General features: G+C 41.8%; 1 protein-coding gene across 6 annotated transcripts in view; it reads right to left on the reverse strand.

Annotated features, from left to right (window-relative positions):
• The window catches only part of ATP6V0A1 (ATPase H+ transporting V0 subunit a1), a 242,656-nt gene that overhangs the window by 110,673 nt on the left and 109,022 nt on the right, over window positions 1-22,961 (reverse strand). For all 6 annotated transcript variants that reach the window (XM_033919294.1, XM_033919299.1, XM_033919296.1 and 3 more), the window contains 6 exons: window positions 19,482-19,608; window positions 13,264-13,346; window positions 7,371-7,464; window positions 5,472-5,684; window positions 4,387-4,537; window positions 4,065-4,204 (listed from right to left, as the gene is read on the reverse strand). In XM_033919294.1, coding sequence (XP_033775185.1) covers window positions 4,065-4,204; window positions 4,387-4,537; window positions 5,472-5,684; window positions 7,371-7,464; window positions 13,264-13,346; window positions 19,482-19,608 — 808 coding nt within the window. The remainder of the gene's footprint in view (window positions 1-4,064; window positions 4,205-4,386; window positions 4,538-5,471; window positions 5,685-7,370; window positions 7,465-13,263; window positions 13,347-19,481; window positions 19,609-22,961) is intronic.

Raw genomic sequence — 22,961 nt, forward strand, 5'->3', positions numbered from 1 at the left:
ACTGCAGGAAAATCCTTGATGAGGGGAAAGACGCTCTGCTGGTCCTATTAGACCTGAGCGCCGCCTTCGATACCATCGATCGATCACTCTCTCCTCCTATCCAGACTACACTCTATTGGAATCCATGATATCGCACTGGAATGGTTCTCCTTCTTCTTAAACGAAAGGTCTCAGAAAGTATTATTGGAACCCTCCTTATCGGAACCAAAACCTCTCGACTATAGAGTGCCTCAGGGTGCACTACTATCCCCACTCCTCTTTAGCATATATGTCAAACTAGTACTCGACATCACAGAAAAACACCAAATCAAAATACACTCATACGAAGACAACACACAGCTCTACCTTCCCCTAGGTCAACACCGAGATGTGCAAATGGAAAAACTTCACTGCTGCCTAACAGAAATAAAAAACTGGATGACTGCAAACAAACTACAGCTCAATGCGTCAAAAACAGAACTTCTCTGGATACATAAAGACTCCTGCACATACTCACGCCCATCCCTTTCCTGGGGAAATGACACCCTCATAGCCAAAGACAAAGTCCGCAGTCTAGGAGTGATTCTTGACTCAAACCTGTCGCTCTCAGACCATGTATCAAATTTAGTATCTTCATCCTTCTATTACCTCCGCCATCCGTGCTTACTTTTCAGAAAATGACTTCGCCCAGCTACTATATGCGTTTGTAATATCCCACTTAGATTACTGCAATGCTCTACTAGTGGGCTTACCAGCGAAAACACTCTCCCGTCTACAAGGTGTGCAAAATGCCGTAATCCGACTCCTAAAAAATTTGGGCTTCCGTGACCATGTCACCCTTGCACTAACATCCATGCACTGGCTACCTATCCAAAAACGTCCTTCAAGAATCACCAAATCATCACCCAAGCCCGGAATGATAGCCAATTCATCCTGGAGATTTATATCCATGCCATTGACATAGCTGAGGCTCTGGAAGATAACTCAAAGGCATCATAAGCTGATCTTCTGCCATGTACTTTCTAGCCAGAGTGTGAGAGATGTGATGAAAATCCTGTAATTGCTGTGAAGGGATGTACCTATCAAAAGAAGACAATTTCTTAACCAGAGTCTTGACATAGCAGGAAATCCAGAAATTGTAGTTTAGGACTCTGTTAGCCAGCATGGAGTTTTGGTACAGGCAATGGCCATACTTGTCCATAGTGTGCCCTTCATGCCCTGGTGGAACTGAAGCATAGATTCTGAATGGAGTAAATTTTTTCAAAGTCGACTCTACCACCAGGGGCTGATGCTGGAGTTGTGGTTTGTCAAAAACAGGAGAAGAAATGATTTTGTATAGAGCCAATTTTCTGGGAGCCCCAGTAATAATAAGGGGGGTCCTCCCAGTCCTTATGAAGAGAATGCCATGTAATGGTAGGTGAAGAAGTTCTTTAGGAGGCTCATCATAGTTAATCTAAAGCTTCCAAATACTGTAGGCAGAATCAGCTTCTAACTTGACTGGAAGCTCTTTGCCTAATTGCCGAATAAATTTTGGAAAAGAAAGTCTTTCAGTAGGAGACTTAGCTCTTTTTGGAGACTTTTGAGGAGACTTTTCAGAAGAAGTGTCATAAGCCTCTGTGGTGGACTCAGGGACTTCATCCGCCTAGTCAGACTAAGTCTGAGCCATAAAGTCTTTTGGTGAAGGAGTGCGTCAGGATCAATGGTGACATCAAGCCCGGTGTTGATCCAATGAAGACGACAATGTATGATGGGACTTCCTTTTACACTTTGTAGAGTGGGAAGGAGCTGAAGATGAATGATGCTGAGCAGACTTGGATCACTGAGACAATGAGGAAGAAAGGTGATGCCTCAATGAACTGGTTCGACAACGTGATAGAGAATGGGATCTGTGAAGAGACGAGCTGTGCTTAGGCATGGAATGTCGATGCTGCGACGGAGATCCATTATCGGTAACGCAGGACCTGGTGGCCTTATGCTCAGGTTGGGCTGGTACCGACGGAGTCAGTGTTGGCGTAAGGAGTTTGAACATGTCACTGACTTGGAAAAGCACTTCGAGCTTTTCACGGTATGAGAGCACCATTCTGCCGGTACCATCGGTGCCTTGTCTGGCTTTGGTGAGGGTGACCGTGAAGAGGATACACATCTCGATGGAGAAGAGGCCAGACGCAAGAGCAGTCAATGCTTGATCAGCATCAAGGGACTCAATGCAATGTTTGCAATGTTGATCTGCGAGACCTGTTGGGAAGCTGCGGCTTTTAAGCTGGCTTATTTGATGGAGCAATGTTCCCCGACGCCGATGCTTTCAACGTGGAAGGCTGTGACATATTCTCAGTGTCCATACCGGTGCCGAACAACTTTTCTTGTTGGAGCTTTCAACTCTTAATGGTACATTTTTGCAGGGTAGAACACCATGCGCATGATTCAACGCGGTCTTCAGGGCCAAGGCACTGTAAGCATCAGCTATGTGGGTCAGTGATGGAAATCTGCCGTTGGCACCTGCAACACTTTATAAAACCGGTTAGCGGCCAGGACATCGACGGATAAACCGCCTCAGCCAAACTGAATTCAATGGCTGAGGAAAAAGAGGCCTTGACAGGCGAAGCCCGTGAGGTGATAACAGAGAGGAAAAAAATGTCCCCGGCTGATTTTTTTTTTAACAAATTAAAAGAGTAAAACAGATAAAAACAAATAAGAAGGAAAAAGACGCGTGAGTGGGAAGATAAAGGCAAAAATTTAACAATGTTCAAAAAACACAATGACTTAGATCTGCGGAAAACTAAGAACTGATGAGGTGTGAGCGGTGTCGGGTGGAAAAGCACTTGATGTAAGCAGCAGTATTGAGTGCAACCAAGAGCACCAAGTCTCTTTCGACAATACACTGAGGCATTCCTTGATGTTTTGCATTGGTACCTTTGGAACAAGAACTGGTACCATCAATGCAATCGCTGCAGGACTATATAAATAGTTGTTGCTGGAAATTTCTCCCTTAAGTCTCAATGTTCATCCATGCTGATGTATGAAGAGGAGGCACCAGTACCGTATAGCGTTAGCTGGTACTGAAGGTGCAACAGGTGTTGAAGCATGGTTACCTCAATAGGCGATACGCTTCAGAAAGACAATCTGTATTGTCCACAAGGGCCAGGCATCAAGTAGACGCTAATCCAAGTGTCCAGTGCGATGTGTCTCCACTGCATTGACATATAGGAAAGGCATGCATCAAATAGACTTGATGACAAATATGCCAGTGACACAGTTATTGATGTCCACCAGTACCAATAGGAGTCGGTACTAAAGAAAAGTCCCAGTTGCTGGAAATTCTGACTCCAGACCTAATAATTTGAAAGAAAGAAGGGAAGAAAACTTTGGTATTTATTAGCATTGTTTTTCTTCTTCTTTCAAGCTCTTTCAGACATTGTGTATAGAGTCCCGGAGCCAGGTCCGGCCAGAAAGGACAAGACCAAGATGGATTAGAAAGAAGGCTGAAAATCCATCGATGCTGACGGCAGGAGCAAAGGATGGAAAGTTGCCTGAAGGCCTCTAAATACCAAAGAGGTGAAGGAATTCAAAATGTCTTATCCTTCTCTCTCTCCTTTTTTTTTAAGAAAAGAAAAGACAGAACAGAGAAGTATACTTGAAAAACTTTGAAAAAACTTTGAAAAGAAAAAAGCGGCAAGGCAAACTCGAAGGAACAAAAATGAGATACATTTTCACTCCGCAGAAAATGAAAAACTGATGACTTCGTGAGCTGGTGTCGGGCAGGAAGGCATTCATGCATGTGCAGTGGGGCAGTCTAAAAGCTTTCTAAAGCTTAAAGTGACACTACACTTTCCATTGTCTGTACCAGGCTCCGTGGATGATGTCACCCACATGCGAGAATATGCTACCTGCTTGTCTAAGGATAAAGGGAGTAAACCGATTCTTTTAGTAACACAGAACATGGGTAGAGTCTAACATATTCTTTTGTGGTGCTTTTACCTATTTCATTTGGTCCTTACAATTTTACCACATAGTTCAACTTGTAGTTCACTAACCACACTTTTAAATACAATCAGAATTGCTCTGAAAAAGATTCACAAAACCTTTACCTCATTATCACTCTTCTGTGACAGAATGCGGCTCTCTCTTAGCACCATCCAAACTGCGAACAGTGTCATGAGGATCCCATGCCCAAGATCACCAAACATCACCGCAAACAGGAAAGGAAAAGTGATAATAGTGTACGGCGCTAGAGAGGCAGAAACAATGTGATATGTGAAAACACATTCACAATTTCTATGCAAGATCAGCTGCATGTTTATTTCATAAATGTACTGATGTATGGAACCAGACAACACACATATTTCCTTCTAGTGCTGTAAGCACAATCTGTTTTCAGGAACATTTTGCATCATCTTCTTGACTAGTTACCTGGATTAATTTCTCTGTAAGTTCCAATGCCATAAGCATCAACCAGGTTCTGAAAGCCATAGGTGAACTTGTTTGTTTTGTTGTAGGTTGGTGGAGTTTGGCTGGTTTGCATTCTGTTTAGGATAGATGGAACTGTTGATCCACTATGTTCCTGTTTGAAAGAAAAAAATAAGAAAAAAATCAAACCAGACCTTTGAAGTAGGATGAACAAGATCAAGTTTCAAAGGATGACTACACAGCTCAGTGAATTTGCTATTCATTCAGCTCAGATAAGGTATGGCCATGCAATAAGTTTATAGCCTCAGTCCAGACTCTACTAGGCAAGAAGATATTTAAATAGGTCAAAGTTTCCAAGTTTTTATTTCATTTAATAAACCACTCAAGACTCATCAAAGTGGAGTACTATAAAATAAGAGCCAAAAGAAGGATCTCACCATCCAGAAAGGACTGCATGAATCAATAGAAAAGTAAAAGAAAACCAGAGACAGTAACACTGCTGAGACACTGAGTTCCCAGACCCCACTAGCCATAAACCCTCCTGCAACAACAAAATGGAACAAAACAACAAACAAAAAAATCAAGACGCCACTCCAAAAGCCATCTGAAAAAGATGAGCCTTCAATAACCCTTAAGAAGTCAACAATGAATGCTTAAGTTGTACAACTACTGGAAGCTGGTACCAAAAAACGGACCCAGTAACAGAAGACATTGAATTTCTAAATGTCATCAAGGAGACCTGATGGAGGAAGAGACTACCACTTGGTCCTGCTGAGCAGAAAAAAGAGCTTGTGCTGGAGTATATGGTACCAAAGGCATGGATAAAAATAAAGGAGAACTAAGAGTAGAACTTTATGAATTTGTGCCAACTGGCAAACAGCCAGCTTAATCTAGCAACACCTCTACCAGAGCAGAGGAATGCACAGGGCTGTGTGAGAATAAAGGCTCCCCTACTGATACTTGTTTTATACAAGCTATGAACATCAAAGGTTTTCAACACAGCCTGGCCAGTCTAAAATATTTCAGGGGCGTTTAGAAAAAAAAGTGGCTAAACTGGAAAAAAAAAGACAAGAAAGATAAATGCTCACTGTGCCTCTTCTGAGAGCAAACTGAATTGAATCCAGGTCAGCCACTGGGCACCAAACTTCAGCAATCAGACATTTCTGGGTAACATCAATATTGCAGAGGTTAAGAGTGTGGTATATGGCTTTCATTTTACGAACTTTGATGAACCAGACACGGATATTTTTTGCAGCAGCCTGCAGAACCCTTTGCCGATGGTCTTCTGTTTGATTAAGCACCTTTAAAAGAAGAATGGGAGAGAGAGAACACCAACAATGAGAAATGGAAGGTTTGGTTTAATCCTAAAATACTAGCACAGGTATTCAGCAAAAGAAAAGTGGGCAATTTATTCCTTTATATTTCACAGATTCACTTACAATTATGCATCAGCTGAAGCTCTTGACAATTGTGTCTTCCCTATGCTGAGCCCTTTCCCTCCACCCACCAATATCTGAGACAGCTGCAAAATTATGGCTAGAAACCTAAAGGCAACAGTTGAGAATCACTCATTAATGCAACACAGAACTTATTTACACTTCATATTTCCCCAGGAAAGATTTAGAAAAATGAACTAATTGTGACTCTCTTTTTCTATATAGCAGTAGAATAACTTGTCATATAGCCCTGCATAGATTTCTAGACATGGAAACTCTTGTCATCAGCTACAACAACGGTATGTGCCATAAAGCCACTCTTGGGTATAAGTCCTAGTAAGACATTTCTAGTGAAACAATTGTACAAAAAACCCCAAAAACCTTCAGCGCAATGTTCCTTCTAAAGTGCACGGCAGAGCAGCAGGAGCCGTTCAGCCCCAATGCGCAGCTGGTGGGGTTGGGACCAACACCTTCTCCCTTACCCCTCTCCCGCCTTCTGCTGCTACTTTATCTTATATGTTTTGTATTTGTCCTTGGGTACGTCAATTTTGGTATGTAGTTTTTTCTAAAGTTAGTAGCATGTGGAACACCATATGGCATTGTAACAGTTATAGCTTATTTTGGCTATTTGATTTACAACATCCTATTCCCAGCAGACTTAAAGGTTTTTTGAAACTAGTCATGCTTTCAGGTTTGAAGGTTATCCTTTCTCTTTGAATAAGATCAATGCGTTCAACTTATAGTCATTGGTGCTCAAATATGATACATTTATAGCGGTATATAAGAAATAAATTACATTACATTACATTTATTAATTATGGAAAGCATGTCTCTTTCTGAATGGGACACTTGGAAAGGACAAGTGTTGTTCGTGATTTGGCAGCCTTTTTTAAATACATTAACTTCTACAGCATGTAGTTGTGTTTTGATAGATTGGTCTTGATAGATAGGTTTTTGGTTTTTTTTTGGGGGGGGTGCAACCCTGGGAGGGGGAGGGAATATGGGAAAATGATTAGGGAGGTTAGTTATTATTGTTAGTTTTATTTGATATTGTATTATTGTATTGAATTATTACATTTGTTTGTATTTACATTTGAAAATCTAATAAACATGATAAATTTAAAAAATAAAAATAAAAATGTGGACTGTAAGCTCTATGCAAAGACTTTAGCTATTAGGTTGCTGGTCATCCTACCACAATTGGTGGGCCCTCATCAAGTGGGCTTTGTTAAAGATAGCTAATGCCCTGGAAATAGTTCATAGCAGGTAACTAGAATCTCTTAATTCATTTTGCTATAGAGAAGACATTTGATACAGTGTCATGGCCGTATGTATGGGAGGTTCTTTATATATTTCAGTTCCATGGTGAGATTCTCCAAATGATTCAAACTTTATATCAAGACACTTGTACTCAGGTTTTGGTAAATATTGCATTATCCTCTTCTGTTAAGAGGGGCATCAGTCAGGGATGCCCCTTATCCTCTAAGCATACATTAAAGTGTATGCTTGGATTATATTATATAATAATAAATAATGGTTTCTCAGTTATACCATTTGAAGGTCGTCAATCCTGGTGGCAACTCCAGATGCCATTTCTTTTCTCTCCTGAGGTGTTTCAGGACAGGGATAGAGAGAGGCACGGAATCTGAAAGATACACCATTTGAGAAAGAGCTTTGAATTAAGCTAAGTGATCTACATGATTTACAGTATACTGTATATATGAAACCTTAAACAAAATTTCAAAAATTTTTTTTTATGTTTGCAGTTTCCTCCTCCTTAAGAAATCAGCACCTTTTGGGTTATGGCACCATAAATCACAATTCTCCTCCTCACCTTCCATTTAAATTGCCTCCTGCTCAGCTCAACCATTCAAGCTCTTAGCCAGAGGCAGAAAGAGCTCACAGTCTGGCAAAGACTTCCTCCCTTAAACAGCATGAAATATAGCCTCCATCAGATCCTCAGCGCTGGCCCTGTTGCTAGGTATCTACCTAGTGTTGCAGCATTTCAGTGGAGTGGCAGTGCAGCAAAGTTCAGCAGTTCTCTCATTTCCTCTCTCTTCCCGCCCACCTGTTACTGGAGCTGACATCCCTCTTTCTGGACTGAAGAGGCAAGGGGATTCAGGGATGACATGATGTCTTATGTGCTGCTGCATCCTGTATCGAAAAGTGAACTGAACACAGCAGCACTTAAATATGGGCCTCTGTTTAAAGGGAGGATGGTGGCAACAGTAGCAGCACAGGCCGGATGGGAAGGAAACAAGGGGTGCTAGGTGCTGGACACTAGAAAGGGGAGGAAAAGGAAAGGGAGATGATTGATTGTGGGAGGAAGAAGGCCTTGAACTGCCGCTGAGGTTAGGTGCATACTGCTAAAGGTTTGTCTAGGACTGGGGTTCCCAAACCTGTCCTTGGGAAACCCCAGTCAGTCAGGGTTTCAGGATATTCACAATAAAATATGTACGAGATAGATCAAATTCTGTGCACAAAATGTGCAAATTCTGAAAGTTTGACAACATTTAAACAATATTTTTGCTAATTATTAGCCAGAATTTCAGTACAATTCAGTATTTTCATTAATTTATACTAGAGAAAACAAGGAGCCTTCAAGTTTTTCTCACTTACCCCCTCTTTTATCAAGTTGTGTTGCCGAAATGCCGGCTGCCCATGCTTAAGGTGACCATATGTCACGTTTTCAATGGGACCGTCCCGTTATTGGACCGACTGTCCCGTTGTCCCGATCCACTGCTTTGGGACGCCGAAATGTCCCATTTTCAGGGACATAATCCCAAAGCAGTACGTGGGGACAACGGGACCGGCGATCGCTTCCCCTCCCTGCCGTGCCGATTCAAACCACTGGTCCGCCGCCGCTGCACCTTCTTCTTGCCGCCCAGTAGCCTTCTTCCTGATGTCAATTCTGACGTTGGAGAGGAAGTTCCGGATCAGCCAGGCAGTGATTGACTGGCCCAGAACTTCCTCTCCGATGTCAGAATTGACGTCGGGAAGAAGGCTTCTGGGTGGCAAGAATAAGGTGCAGCAGCGGCGGATGGGGGGGTTTGAATCGGCGCAGCCAGGAGGGAGGCTAGCAGGCAGCGTCGGCAGACCTGGGAAGGGGGTTGAATCAAGCGCTGGAGGGAGTGAAGGAGGTAAGCAGACAGGTTTTGGCACGGCAGGGAGGGAGGGAGGCAAGGAGGCTTCGGGGGTGGGACAAAGGCTGGAGGCACTGAGGGCACTAAGGATTTAGGAAGGGACACGAAGGACATAAGAAGGAGGCACTGGGGGCACTAAGGACATAGGAAGGAAGGAGGGAGGGAATAGAAAGGGACAATTGTTGGGCCTGAGTGCAGAAAGAAATGAAAGAAAAGGATGCACAGTCAGAAGGAAACGCAACCAGAGACTCATGAAATCACCAGATAGCAAAGGTAGGAAAAATTATTTTATTTTCAATTTAGTGAACAAAATGTGTCAGTTTTGAGAATTTATATCTGCTGTCTATATTTTGCACTATATTTGTCTATTTTTCTATAGTTACTGAGGTGACATTGCATATTTTAAAGTCATCTGCCCTGACATCTTCGAAACCCCTCAAATATAAATGATAATTAACATTTTCTCTGCGTATAGTGTGCTTTGTGGGGTTTTTTAATTCTATGGTTACCATTATGAATTAATAAGATATGTTTACATGAAAAATGAATGGAAGGGATTGGGGGCGGGACTGACAATAGATGTCCTGTTTTCATTAAAAAACTAAATGGTCACGTTACCCATGCTATAACTATGAGTGGCTCTGCATTTAGCTTATGCTGCTCAGCAGCATGGCTTGATAAAAGAGGGCGGTGAAGATTAGTGACTTTCTTCTAGCAACAAACCTTTGTAAAAGCCCAGCTTAATGAAGTTTGGTTGGTTGGTTGGTTTTCATAGTATTTCATTTTGCCTTTATGTTGTTGAAAAACATTTCTGAAAGCTGACATATTTCAATACATTCAGTATAAAAAAACTTTTTTTCTCTTTTTTATTGTCTGGGTAGTTTATTTTTCCATTCACTTAGGTTTCAGAGTCCTTTTTTTTTTTTGGGGGGGGGGGGTTTGGTAACTGTCTTCTCAGGATCGATGGCCCATTTTATATTTTGTCCCTAAATGTCCTGTCCAGCACCTGTCCCCCATCTCAATCCTGAACTTCTCTCCTCTGTGTCCCTCTCCATTCCCCTGCATCCATTATCCCTCTGTCAAAATCACCCCTACTCAAGCAATGTTCCTGCGTCTAGCAGTCCTTGTATGCACCTGTCTCAATGCTTTCTCCCCATCAAGCATTGTTCTCCATGTCTGTCCCTCTCCATGCCCAGCATTGCTTCAGTGTCCCTGTCGTTACACTCAATTCCCATCTAGGATCTTTTCTCTATGTTTCTGTGCCTTTCGGAGTGCAGATCTTCCTCCCCTGAGCCAGCCTCTCTCCCCTACCCCCTCGTCTGCATCTCTCATTCATCTTTCTCATTCTCTCTCTCTTATCCCCTCCCAAGCCAGGATCTTTTTCCCCCCAACACCCCCAGCCAGCATCTTATATGATCTCCTCTATCCCCCTTAACCAGCATCTTTCTCCTCAGCCAGCATAATTCAACTTCTCTCACCCTGCACCCCTCCCCCCCGAGTCAGCATCTTTCTCCCCATTCGTCCCTAGCCAGTACTCCCTATCCTTCCTGAGCCAGCATCTCTCTGTCACCTCCCCCCCAGGAAGCATCTCTCAACACCCCTATCCCCCTCAGCCAGCATCTCTCAACCATCTCCCCAAGCTTGCATCACTCTCATCTCTGCTCTTCCCAGCCAGCATCTCTCTCACCCCCTTCTCCACAAGCTGGCATCTCTCTCGCCCCTCTCCCTCCCAGCACCTCTCTCACCCTTGCCCCCTGCCTAACCAGCACTTCTCTCTCTCTCTCTTCATTGTCCCCAATCCAGCATCCTGTGTACCTCAGAAGTCAATTATTGGCAACCTGTCGCTGGCTCTGCAGGCTTTCCTGTACTATGTGAAGAAAGAGGAAGTGACATCATTGAGGGCAGAAACTGGTAGAGGGAAGCCTGCAGAGCCTGCGCAGGCTGCCCAAAGAAATTGCAGCAAATTGGCCTGCACAGAGGAAGTGCCCAAGTAAAAAATTTGTGCTGCAGCAGGAAAGTACCAATTCTGTGCAGATCAAGGTGATTCTGTGTGCCTGGGGAATTCTGCACAAATTCTGCATTGCACAGTTGCAAAGAATTCCACTAGAAGTAAGATTTGTATAAGCTTCAAGAGATTACATAAAGAGGAAGACAAATGATAATATCTGTAAAAGCTAAGAGGAACTGGTAGAATTGTTAGAAAAGCACAGATGTAAATGGAAGAATAATAGCCAATGTGTTTTTGCCTTTATAAATATGGAGAATTGTCCTCATATTTATAAACTTATTTTCAATGGTTGCAGGGAATAGGAAAAGAAAATTTTATTAAGCTTTTCTTCCATCAGATTTGTAAGATTATACAAATTTCACAATAATGGTTTATCTTATCAAGCAGCATCTATATGGAATTCTCTTCCACTCTAAGACAAGAATCTAGTTTTCCTGTATTTCATAAATTGTTAAAATCATATTTATTTAGGAAATTTGTGCTGTGAGTAGTTTGATATGGATTGGATAGAATTCCTGATGGCTCTCCAGTCTTTCTTTTGTTAACTGCTTTGAACTCTAGCTGGTATTATGCGGTTTACAAATTTCCGTAAAGGTAATGTAATGTCCCTCTCCCAAAGCGGAAGGAAGAGGCTGGGGGACTACAGGCCGGTAAATCTGAATTATATGGTAAGTATAATCTAATCTAAGACTTATATACTGAATCATCTCTTCATAAATAAAGGCTCGATTTGGTTTACACAGTTAGATTGCAAGAAAAGAAACGATTTGGTTTACACAGTTAATTGCAAGAAAAGAACCATTAACACACATTGGTATTGTTACCTAAAAAGTGATGGAACAATATCATTTCCAAGGTTTTGCGAAAAATCTGGAGAGCTAAACAAGATCTTATCTGAAGAGGCAATTCATTCCATATCGCAGTTAGTAGATATGGAAAGGAATGAGAAATTTTGTGAACAGACTTTATTCCTTTTATAGAAGATCTCATGGTGTTTAGAAGCAAAGAGTCCATGTAGGATTTTAAAAACTATGCAAGCACATTAAACTGAACTCTCAAATGAAAAGGAAGCCAGTGTAAATTCCTCAACAAAGGTGACACATAATCAAAATTTTTCTTTCCAAAGATCAATCTAGCAGCAGCAGTATTTTGAACCAACTGTAGTCTTTTCTCATTTACTTAATCCCAGATAAATGGAATTACAATAATCCACCTGAGCCAGACTGGACCAATACTGCAAAATGATATTGATAGAACAAATGATGAACTTTTCTTAATGTACGAAGGCTAAAAAACCAATTTTTGATAAAACTGTTTACCTGACAATGAAAAGAGAATGAAGAGTCTAATACAACACCCAATACTCTAGAACAGGGGTGTCCAACTTTTTGGCTTCCCTGGACCGCATTGGCCAAAAAAAGTTTTTCTGGGGCCGCACAAACACTAACACTAGCTGATGAGCAAAAAAAAAAAAAAAAGGCTGAGCAGGTCACAAATTTGCAATCACAAATATAGAAGATGTACATATCTAATAAGAAACCTTCATTAAAGGGACACTGTGGAGAGGAACCCAAAAAAGCAGTAATGCTTACCCTGACTGAGTGATCCTCTACGTGCAGCAGCCACAGGCTTCCGCATCCCCACTCTGATGAGCATGGATGCACATTCCTGGTTCTCTCATTCACTTCTATTACAGCTACGTTGAGCCTCTTCAGAGGTGAGCCTCATCAGAGCAGGGATGCTGCATCAGCTATCAGCAGCGCATGTGGAGGATCGTTCAATCAGGGTAATTATTACTGTATAATTTGAAAGAGTTAGATGTTTAAATTATATGTTCTTTGTGGCTGATATTAACCTTATGTATTTGTTTATACCTGCTCAGGAGTAGGCATAAATATGCACACATGAATGATATATGCAACCAGCAGAGGAAGCGATGGCAGGCACATGTATCTGGCATGGAAGCTAGAAAATATAAAAGTTCTATTTAAATGTTTTGGCTGTTCAAAATTGATGTTTTTGTTCAAAAGGTGCTGCAGTCTTGTAGGCTAAGAGTCTCCACACCTCAAAACTCATGCTTTAATGAATTCAAGTCTTACTAGAGCAGCATATACTTAGTGTGACTGGAGCTCAGGTGCCAAAATTCACTGTATACTAGAGTGACCTTTAGACTGCAATTTGCTACTCTTCCTTCATTTGCAGATCACACGAGGAAATTTACACTGTTTTGAGAAGAGCATTCATAAAACAGCAGACGCTTACTATAAGTTGACGGCATTCAGTGTTTTCTTACCCCTCACAGATCTTCTTGACTCTGTTCTTCAGCTGATCTCCTTGGAAGAATATAATAAATACTGATTTGTGCACATAGTCACCCTGAAAAAAAAAAAGAAAATATCCAAACTATATCATATTAGGACTAGTAACTATAAGTCATCATCTCATTTGGATAAGTTGCTTAGCAGAGCAAATCCTTCCACTTACCTGTCTTGGAGTGCATATGATTGGAATGGAAGATTAGGTTTTTACCTCGGTAATCTTTCTGTTAGCATCAGTACAGAATCCTATGTCTTCTGTTATCCTCCTATAGTTGCAAACTTTGCAAAAAGGTATCACTCATACCTTTCAACTCCTCCCCTTCATCAGTGGAGAACAGCTCCGTCTTCAGTTAGTACCAAAGCAATCGAACTCCACTTAAACAGAAGAAAAAGAGAAGGGGCAGCACAGGGAACTTCCCCAAGACAAACATTTCTGTTCTACTCTGTAAATGATGACAAAAGAACAATGATTAACAACAATTAATATGAACTTGAACATAGGGGTATCCAGGAACCAACCTCCTACATGCAACAAGCACTATCCTATATAAGGCCCCAAAGAATAAAAGGGAGAGCTGAAATATTTTTTTTTAATCCAAATGACAGAAAAAGATGACCTGTGATGAATAACAACAATGTCCGAGGCAGAAAACTGGTGAATCTGAAGTCTGCATACAGAATTCTATGTCTTCTATCAGAAAGAAGATTACCGAGATGAGAACCTAATCTTCCATTCTGTTGCAAAGACATAAGATTCTGTATTGAAACTGACATACCAAAGTAGTACCAGATGTCTAGGGAGGGACAGATGAGCTTGCCTGCAGCACCAACAACCCAAAAGCGACATCCTCTCAGACTGTCACCTCCACTCTGTAGAACCTTGTACAGATATGGAGAGTAGACCAAGTAGGTGCTCTACAGATTTCAAAAAGCAGCAACACTTCTAGTTGAATGTGTTGTAATAGACATAGGTGGCAGTTTTCCACAGGCAGTATATGAAGAAGAAATAGCTATGCAAATCCATCTAGCAATCAAAGCCTTAGAGGCTGGTCTGCCTCATCTTAAAGATGGTCGGAGAGACAGGAATTAGAGAATGACACAGGGACAATAATTTGTCCCCATCACTGCCCCATCCCCGCGACCACTGTACCCGCCCCATCCCTGTGACTATTATTCCCACAACATCCATACAAGCCTCAGTACTGCAATATTTAGCTTATTCCTTCCTTATAAATCAAAGTTATGGCTGCTGAACTAGAGAAAGAGATGTTCAGTTGGCAGGGCTTTGTTAATAAAATTTTATAAACACAACTAATATACTACTTTATCCTAAAGCAAAGAAAAATAAAAAAAATAAAAAAATAAATAGAAATTTATTTTTCTACCTTTGTTGTCTGCTTCCCTCATCTTCTCATTCAATTCCTTCTATCCACTGTCTGTCTTCTCTCTGCGTCTTCCATTTGCTCTGTTACTATGCCTCTCCCTTCACCCCCCCCCCCAATTGGTCTGGCACCCATCTTTTTCCCTCCGCTCCCCCTTAGTCTGGCATCTCTGTCTTCTTCCTTTTCAGCGTCTTCTCCCAACTCTCTCTTCCCCATTCCTTTCAGCGTCCTCTCCCCACTCTCTGTTCCCCATTTCCCTTCAGCGTCTTCTCTCCTCTCTCTTCCCCATTTCCCTTCAGCGTCTTCTCCCCACTCTCTCTTCCCCATGTCCCTTCAGCGTCTTCTCCCCATTCTGTCTTCCCCTTTTCCTTTCAGCGTCTGTTCCTTTCCTCCACCACCCTTCCCTCTCCCACCTCACCACCCTTAAATCATGATAAGACCAAATTTTTTGTTGCATCTCCACCTAGAATTACACATGAATCTACACGATTAATCCAACGATCAAAATATTGGGAGTCGTCATAGATCAACACCTGACTATGAAAAAGAAAGTAGATAGTGTTGTACAAAAGGGTTATTACACACTATGGAAATTGCGTACTATAAAATCATACTTTGAATTCTCTGCCTTCAAACTTTTAGTCCAGTTGCTATTATTGAGCCTTTTCGACTATTGTAACAGTCTAGTTGACATGTACCAAGAAAGAGATAGCTAGGCTTAGACTAATTCAGAATACGGGTGTTAAACTGATTTATGGCCAAAAGAAATATGATCATGTGACTCCATTTTACCGTGAGTTGCATTGGCTGCCAATGGAGGCTCATGTGTTGTTTAAATTGGGACAGATTCTTCAAACTTTCAAAAATAGAAGAACAAGAGGGCATTCGGAAAAACTGAAAGGAGACAGATTCAAAACAAATGCTAGGAAGTTCTTCTTTACCCAGCGTGTGGTGGACACCTGGAATGCGCGTCCAGAGGACGTAATAGGGCAGAGTACAGTACTGGGGTTTAAGAAAGGATTGGACAATTTCCTGCTGGAAAAGGGGATAGAGGGGTATAGATAGAGGATTACTGCACAGGTCCTGGACCTGTTGGGCCGCCATGTGAGCGGACTGCTGGGCACGATGGACCTCAGGTCTGACCCAGCAGAGGCATTGCTTATGTTCTTATGTATGGTATTGCTCTCATTTACATGACTGATAGGTTTCTTATAGCATCCCTGTCATAAAGAGCAGCCTGAAATGCTAGTGTATGTTCCAAAGATTTCTTGCTCTTACATCCTTGAGCAGATGGAAAATTAAACAAAGCGTGAGATTCTCTCCTATATTTGTGGGATGCTATAAGAAACCTATCAGTCATGTAAATGAGAGCAATACCATACATAAGAACATAAGCAATGCCTCCGCTGGTCAGACCTGAGGTCCATCGTGCCCAGCAGTCCGCTCACATGGTGGCCCAACAGGTCCAGGACCTGTGCAGTAATCCTCTATCTATATCCCTCTATCCCCTTTTCCAGCAGGAAATTGTCCAATCCTTTCTTAAACCCCAGTACTGTACTCTGCCCTATTACGTCCTCTGGAAGCGCATTCCAGGTGTCCACCACACGTTGGGTAAAGAAGAACTTCCTAGCATTCATTTTGAATCTGTCCTCTTTCAACTTTTCCGAGTGCCCTCTTGTTCTTTTATTTTGCGAAAGTTTGAAGAATCTGTCCCTCTCCACTCTCTCCATGCCCTTCATGTCCCCTCTAAATCTCCTCTTCTCCAGGGAAAAGAGACCCAGCTTCTCCAATCTCTCAGCGTATGAAAGGTTTTCCATACCTTTTAGCACTCCTCTGAACCCTCTCGAGTAACACCATATCCTTCTTAAGGTACGGCGACCAATATTGGATGCAGTACTCCAGATGCGGGTGCACCATCGCCTGATACAATGGCAGGATAACTTCTTTCGTTCTGGTTGTAATACCCTTCTTGATTATACCTAGCATTCTATTCGCTTTCTTAGCGGCCGCTGCGCACTGTGCCGTTGGCTTCATTGTCATGTCCACCATTACCCCTAAGTCCCTTTCTTGGGTACTCTCGTTCAATAATATCCCTCCCATTGTATAGTTGTACCTCAAGTTTCTGATTCCCACATGTAATACTTTACATCATTTCTCAACGTTGAACTTCATCTGCCATCTCGTCGCCCATTCCCCTAGTTTGTTCAAGTCCCTTTGCAATTCTTCGCAGTCCTCTTTAGTCCGAGCTCCATTAAATAGTTTGGTGTCATCCGCAAATTTTATTATCTCACATTTCGTCCCTGTTTCTAGATCATTTATGAAGATATTAAATAGCAGCGGACCCAGCACCGAGCCCTGTGGGAAACCACTCATGACCCTCCTCCAGTCCGAGTAGTGGCCCTTCACTCCTACCCTCTGTTTCCTACCCTCCAACCAGTTTCTGATCCATCTATGTACGTCTCCTTCCACCCCATGGTTCTTCAGTTTCCAGAGTAGACGTTCATGGGGCACCTTGTAAAAGGCTTTTTGGAAATCTAGATATATGATGTCTATGGGGTCTCCTTTGTCCATCCGTTTGTTAATCCCTTCGAAGAAGTGCAATAAGTTCATTAGGCACGATCTCCCCTTGCAGAAACCATGTTGGCTGGTTATTAGAAGTTTGTTTCTTTCAAAATGTTCATTGATGTTTTCTTTTATCAGTGCTTCCGCCATTTTCCCCGGAACCGAGGTCAGGCTCACCGGCCTGTAGTTTCCCGGGTCACCTCTTGATCCCTTTTTAAAGATGGGCGTAACGTTGGCTATCTTCCAATCCTCCGGGATCACGCCTGTTTTCAGGGATAAGTTGCAAATTTGCTGCAGTAGTCCCGCTATCTCCTCCTTTAATTCCTTCAGAACCCTTGGATGTATGCCGTCCGGACCCGGGGTTTGTCAGTTTTTAGTTTTTCTATCTGCCTGCGCATATCCTCAAGGCTCACTTCCATGGATGTTAATTTTTCTGGTTGACTTCCATTGAAGAATTGCTCAGGTTCCGGTATGTTGGATGTGTCTTCGTTTGTAAATACAGACGAAAAGAACATGTTAAGCCTTTCCGCCACTACTTTCTCCTCTTTCACCACTCCCTTCCTGTCTCCGTCGTCCAACGGTCCCACCTCCTCCCTAGCCGGCTGCTTCCCTTTAACATATCTAAAGAATGGTTTGAAATTTCATGCTTCCCTGGCTAGCCTCTCTTCATACTCTCTTTTGGCTTTTCGAACCACATGGTAATAATCATTATTAATATGGACTTGGGGAAATCCATTGCTTATTCCTAAAATAAGAAGCATAAAATCTGTTTTACTCCTTGAGATCTTGTAAGGTACTTGTGATCTGGGTTAGCCACTGTTGGAAACAAGATACTGGATTTGATGGACCTTCGGTCTGTCCCAGTATGGCAACTCTTTATGTTGTAACTGCCAGGATCCAAGGCTTGGAACACTTTATTTAACCTTATGAAATCAGTTGACAGCTATTATTCTTTAGATGCCAACTGAAAACCAGGTTGTTTCATGTTTGGTAGATGTGTGAAAACACAGGCATTTTGGGATAAAATTAAGCAGCATTTGGAGGAAATGTTTAGAGGGCTGCCAAAGAGTATATGACCGGGTTATGCCAAAGATGGGAATAAGCAGGCTTGCATAGTGTATTGTATGAGTACCGTATTTTCACGCATATAACGTGCGCGTTATACACGATTTTACAAACCGAGTATAACCTTGCGCGTTATATGTGTGAGCGAGTTATACAAATTTTTTTTTTCAGTGTGATCCGGCATCCCCCCTGCGAACCGGCATCCTCCCCCCTGCTCGCGTCACCCCCCCTCCCCTGCGATCCTACATCCCTCCCAGCACCGCAAAGACATCGGTCGCTTACCCGATTGGGCACCGGCACCAGCACAATGCACAGGACGTATGCGCGTTATATGCGTGAAAATACAGTACTGTTGCCCGGATGACCATAGCAGAGTAATGGAATCAAGAGGAAGCATCTCTTTTGAGAGGGTATTAAGAATAAGATTTGTACAGAATGGTGAGGTTATCAGCTTTGGTCCTTGACATGCTTGGGAAGGTGGGGAATTTAGGAACCCTGTTTTGATAAGGCCAAAGTGAAGGACAGCCCTCACTGGGTTTTACTTCAAATGCACACAAAACCCAGTTAAGCCCAGTTCTGGATACACTTTCATGATGGTTAAAGACATTTTGCTTTGCATTTCAAAAATCTTCTTTTGGGCACTGGATATCTTGGTTAGTGGGAAGAAAAGTTAAATGAGATCCTGTTATAAAACATCTTAAAAGGATAACACAAAGAACAGGTATACTTCACCATTAATACAGGCTATGATTTTCCTTGTATTTGCTTTGATAAATACACCAGTCTCAAACCAGATTAGGTGCAAATAGTAATTTCACAGTCATTTGCAGCTTGAAGGGGCAGGCATAAAGGCTAAATCTCCTCCACCATATCAATGAACACCCCTACCTAACATAGCACCAACATCTTCCAACCCCTCCATGCTCTTATCAGGGGTCTTCCCAGTGTATAGTACAGAGCAGGAGCTATCTCCAGTCATTTCTGCTCTGTTGGGCACCTAGGTTCAAAATGGCATCTCTGACCCTTTGTGGTAGTTCCACAATACTATCACTAGGGATGTATGCACCAATTTCATCTTTGTTTTATAAGATGACATATGGAGGCTCGTTTTCAAAGCACTTAGACAATACAAGTGCTTTGAAAATGATCCCATTAATGAAACAAACAGCAATTTCCTTTCTTACCGTCACTGGGTCTTCCAGAGGGTTTTCAATTTCTGCCTGACGAAGAAACACATTCCCCCGACATACCCGCCACAACATCCGTTCAAAGGTTGGTATCCTTTCTCGGTTTATCACACCAGCCACAAAACTGCAGTAGAAGAACGCAGAGATTAATATTGCCCTGGAGAAAAGTAGACTAAAGGGCTTTGATATACTAGCAGCAAACTCACACTAAGGTCAATTCCAGCTCAAAATCACAAACCCTCAGAACAGGATAGACTGAAGTTGTGGTAAAAAAATCCATTAAAATAACAATTTTATCTGTGGCACTTGAGCTGGATCTACACCAATAAGACCGGATCAATTCATTTTAAAATTTTAGGGGAAACCTTAGTATTACTGGAACATTCTCTATGAGGACAGTTGCAGAACATTATTTATTCATTTGCATTATATTAGTGTCTTCTATTCCGCCAATACCTTTCAGTTCTAGGCGGATTACAAAAGAATCGGTCTAGGCATACCCAGTGAAGTTACAAGATAGATGATTACAAGAAACATTAGGGCCCTGCAGTATATTGAGAAGGTTAGTTTGACTTGACAAATTTCCTGAAAAACTTGATTTTTAATTATCTTCTGAAGGTTTTCTAACTGGGCATTGTGATCAGCAGGTTGGAGAGGTGGTGGTCTAGTTTCACTGCTTGGGTAGCTAGTAGGCCATCACACATTTTCTTACGTTGTATGTTTGATTGGGGGGCAAGTAAAGGGTGCCAGTGTTCTCCTTGGTCTGGATGTGTTGTTTCTGGTTAGGCGATTATTTAGATAGATTGGTCCATTGCTATTCAGGGCTTTGAATAGTGTGCAGTAGAATTTGTAGAGTATGCATGCTTGTATAGGGGAGCCAGTGTGAGTCTTGGAAGGCAATGGTAATATGGTCATATTTTTTCAATGAGTTTATCAGTCTGAGCGTTGTATTTTGCACTGTTTGTAATTGTTTAATCATGTTGGTGGGGCATGACAGGTATAGGAAGTTACAGTAGTTTAGGAGTCCTAGAAGTAAGATCTTGTGGTTATCTGCTGCTGGGTTACCCTTTGACTTTTATGTACAATCGAGATTTGGTCCCGATACAGCAGGAGATTAAAAGTTTAGGGGCGCTCCTTGACTCATCTTTACCTTTCAAAGGGCATATTGCCGCAGTAGTGAAAACAGTTTTGGTTTATTGTTTTTTTTTAAAGATTCACATGGTATTAAGGTTATGTAAGTTGCTTTCTCTGAAAATTTTTCGACAACTCATTCAGTGCTTTGTACTGCCGCACCTCGATTATTACAATGCCCTCTTTTGTGGACTTCCAAAGAAAATTTTAAGGGCAGTGCAAGTATGTAACTCCATTATTGGCCAAGTTACATTGGCTTACAGTATCTTGGAGAATTCCGTTCTAGATCCTGGTGCTAGTGTTTAAAGCCATTCAAGATGTTCTGCCAAAGGCAGTCTGTGTTCTGGTGTCTACATATAAGCCCTCTTGATCGCTTAGGTCGGAGTCACAATATTTGTTGGGAACTCCTTCATTGAAGTCTGTCGCTAAAACCAAAATATGTTTGAGAATTTTTAGTGTTGCTGGACCACATATGTGGAATGCTTTATCTATTAATATTCGTCAGATTATGGTGCTATTATCCTTTTGCAAGTCGTTGAAGGTTTATTTTTTTCAGAAAGCTTTTGGAAATGGAGATCTGTTCAATTGAGCTGTTGAATAATTAGCTTTTGCTTTTTTTATATATACAATTTTAGCATTTTTTTAAAAAAAGAAACTGTTTTATGTTTGTTTACTGAATTGTGCATATTGAATTGGATATGTGGGATAAAAGTGTTTTTATATTAAATAAATAAATAAAATATTAACAAACCTCTGAAAGAAACAATGAATCCAAGAAAATCCAAGAAACAAACAACTTGGGCATGCATGGAACTCCCTTGTAATCCTATATGCAGTCTCTTTTTAATTCAATAGTCTGACTGGCAGAAAATCTTAGCTATGGAGCTAACCATTAAGCCTGAGTCATAAAGCAGGCATATCAGATAAATTGGTGGGCAGGGGGTTTCAGCATACCACCCTATTTACAGGAAAATATATTTTTAAGTTAAGAACCTAATCTCTTATTCCAGTGCAATAAGGGATGGTATGCTGAACCTTAGGGACATGCCTAAGCAGTCCCCAAACTCTAGAGTGGGATAGATGAGCCTGTTGATAGTACTGAGGACTCAAAAGCGGCATCCTCCTGTGCTATTGTACTGAGAACCAGAAAGTGCTGCGATGCCCACCCAATAGAATTTGGTGAAGGTATAAAGGGAGGACCGGGCTGCTGATCTACAAATCTCCTCAGGTGGAATTGCCCATTCTTCTACCTAAAAGGAGATCATTTCTCTTGTAGAAAAGAGGCAGCTGCTTGCCACAACTGATGTATGCAGAGGATATCGTTCTACAAATCCATCTAGAGATGGTGGCCTTGGAAGTAGGTCTGCCACATATCGCCTGATTGGTTAACATGAAAAGATGATCTGAGAGACAAAACTCATTAGTCACCTCCATGTAATGCAATAGGACTCTCCCGACTCTCCAAAACCTTTAAGGCCTTAAAAGTTTTAAAAGTATTTCCCTGTAATTTCATCAAGTGTCCCCTAATCTTTGTAATTTTTGATGGAGTGAAAAATCAATTCACTTGTACCCGCTCTACTCCACTCAGGATTTTGTAAACTTCAATCATATCTCCCCTCAGCCATCTCTTTTCCAAGCTGAAGAGCCCCAACCTTTTAGTCTTTCCTCATACGAGGAGTTCCATCACCTTTATCATCTTGGTCGCTCTTATTTGAACCTTTTTTAGCACCACTATATCTTTTTTAAGATAAGGAGACCAGAATTGAATGCAATACCCCAGATGAGGTCGCACCATGGAGCGATTCAGGAGCATTATAACATTCTTAGTCTTGTTAACCATCCCTTTTTAAATAATTCCTAGCATCCTGTTTGCTTTTTTGGCTGCTGCCACACAGTGGGCAGAAGGTTTCATCATACTGTCTACGATGATACCCAGATCCTTTTCTTGGGCGCTAATCCCTATGGTGGACCCTAGCATCCGGTAACTGTGATTCAGGTTATTCTTCCCAATGTGCATTAATTTGCATTTGTCCACATATCATTCCTATTGCGCTGGAAATATAAATATTAATTTGTCTGCCCTTCCTTAGCAGGCAGCCAAAATATGGAATATGTTACCTATGTCTATTAGAGACATCTCTTGTTATGGCCAACTTCATAAATATTTACAGCTAGGTCACGCCGTTTTAGCACAGGACAGTTCAGCATAGCCAATTCAGCATGGTCATTTAACTGCAGCTATTTTATCACGGCCATTGTAAAGGCGAGTGCTTACCTTGCTGAAGCTGCAAGGTTTGAAAGAGAGGGTGGAATAACCCCACTGTTGCCATTGGTGCTTATTTCCTT

This window comes from Geotrypetes seraphini, chromosome 13 (assembly GCF_902459505.1).
Source record: "Geotrypetes seraphini chromosome 13, aGeoSer1.1, whole genome shotgun sequence".
NCBI classification, from domain to species: Eukaryota; Metazoa; Chordata; class Amphibia; order Gymnophiona; family Dermophiidae; genus Geotrypetes; species Geotrypetes seraphini.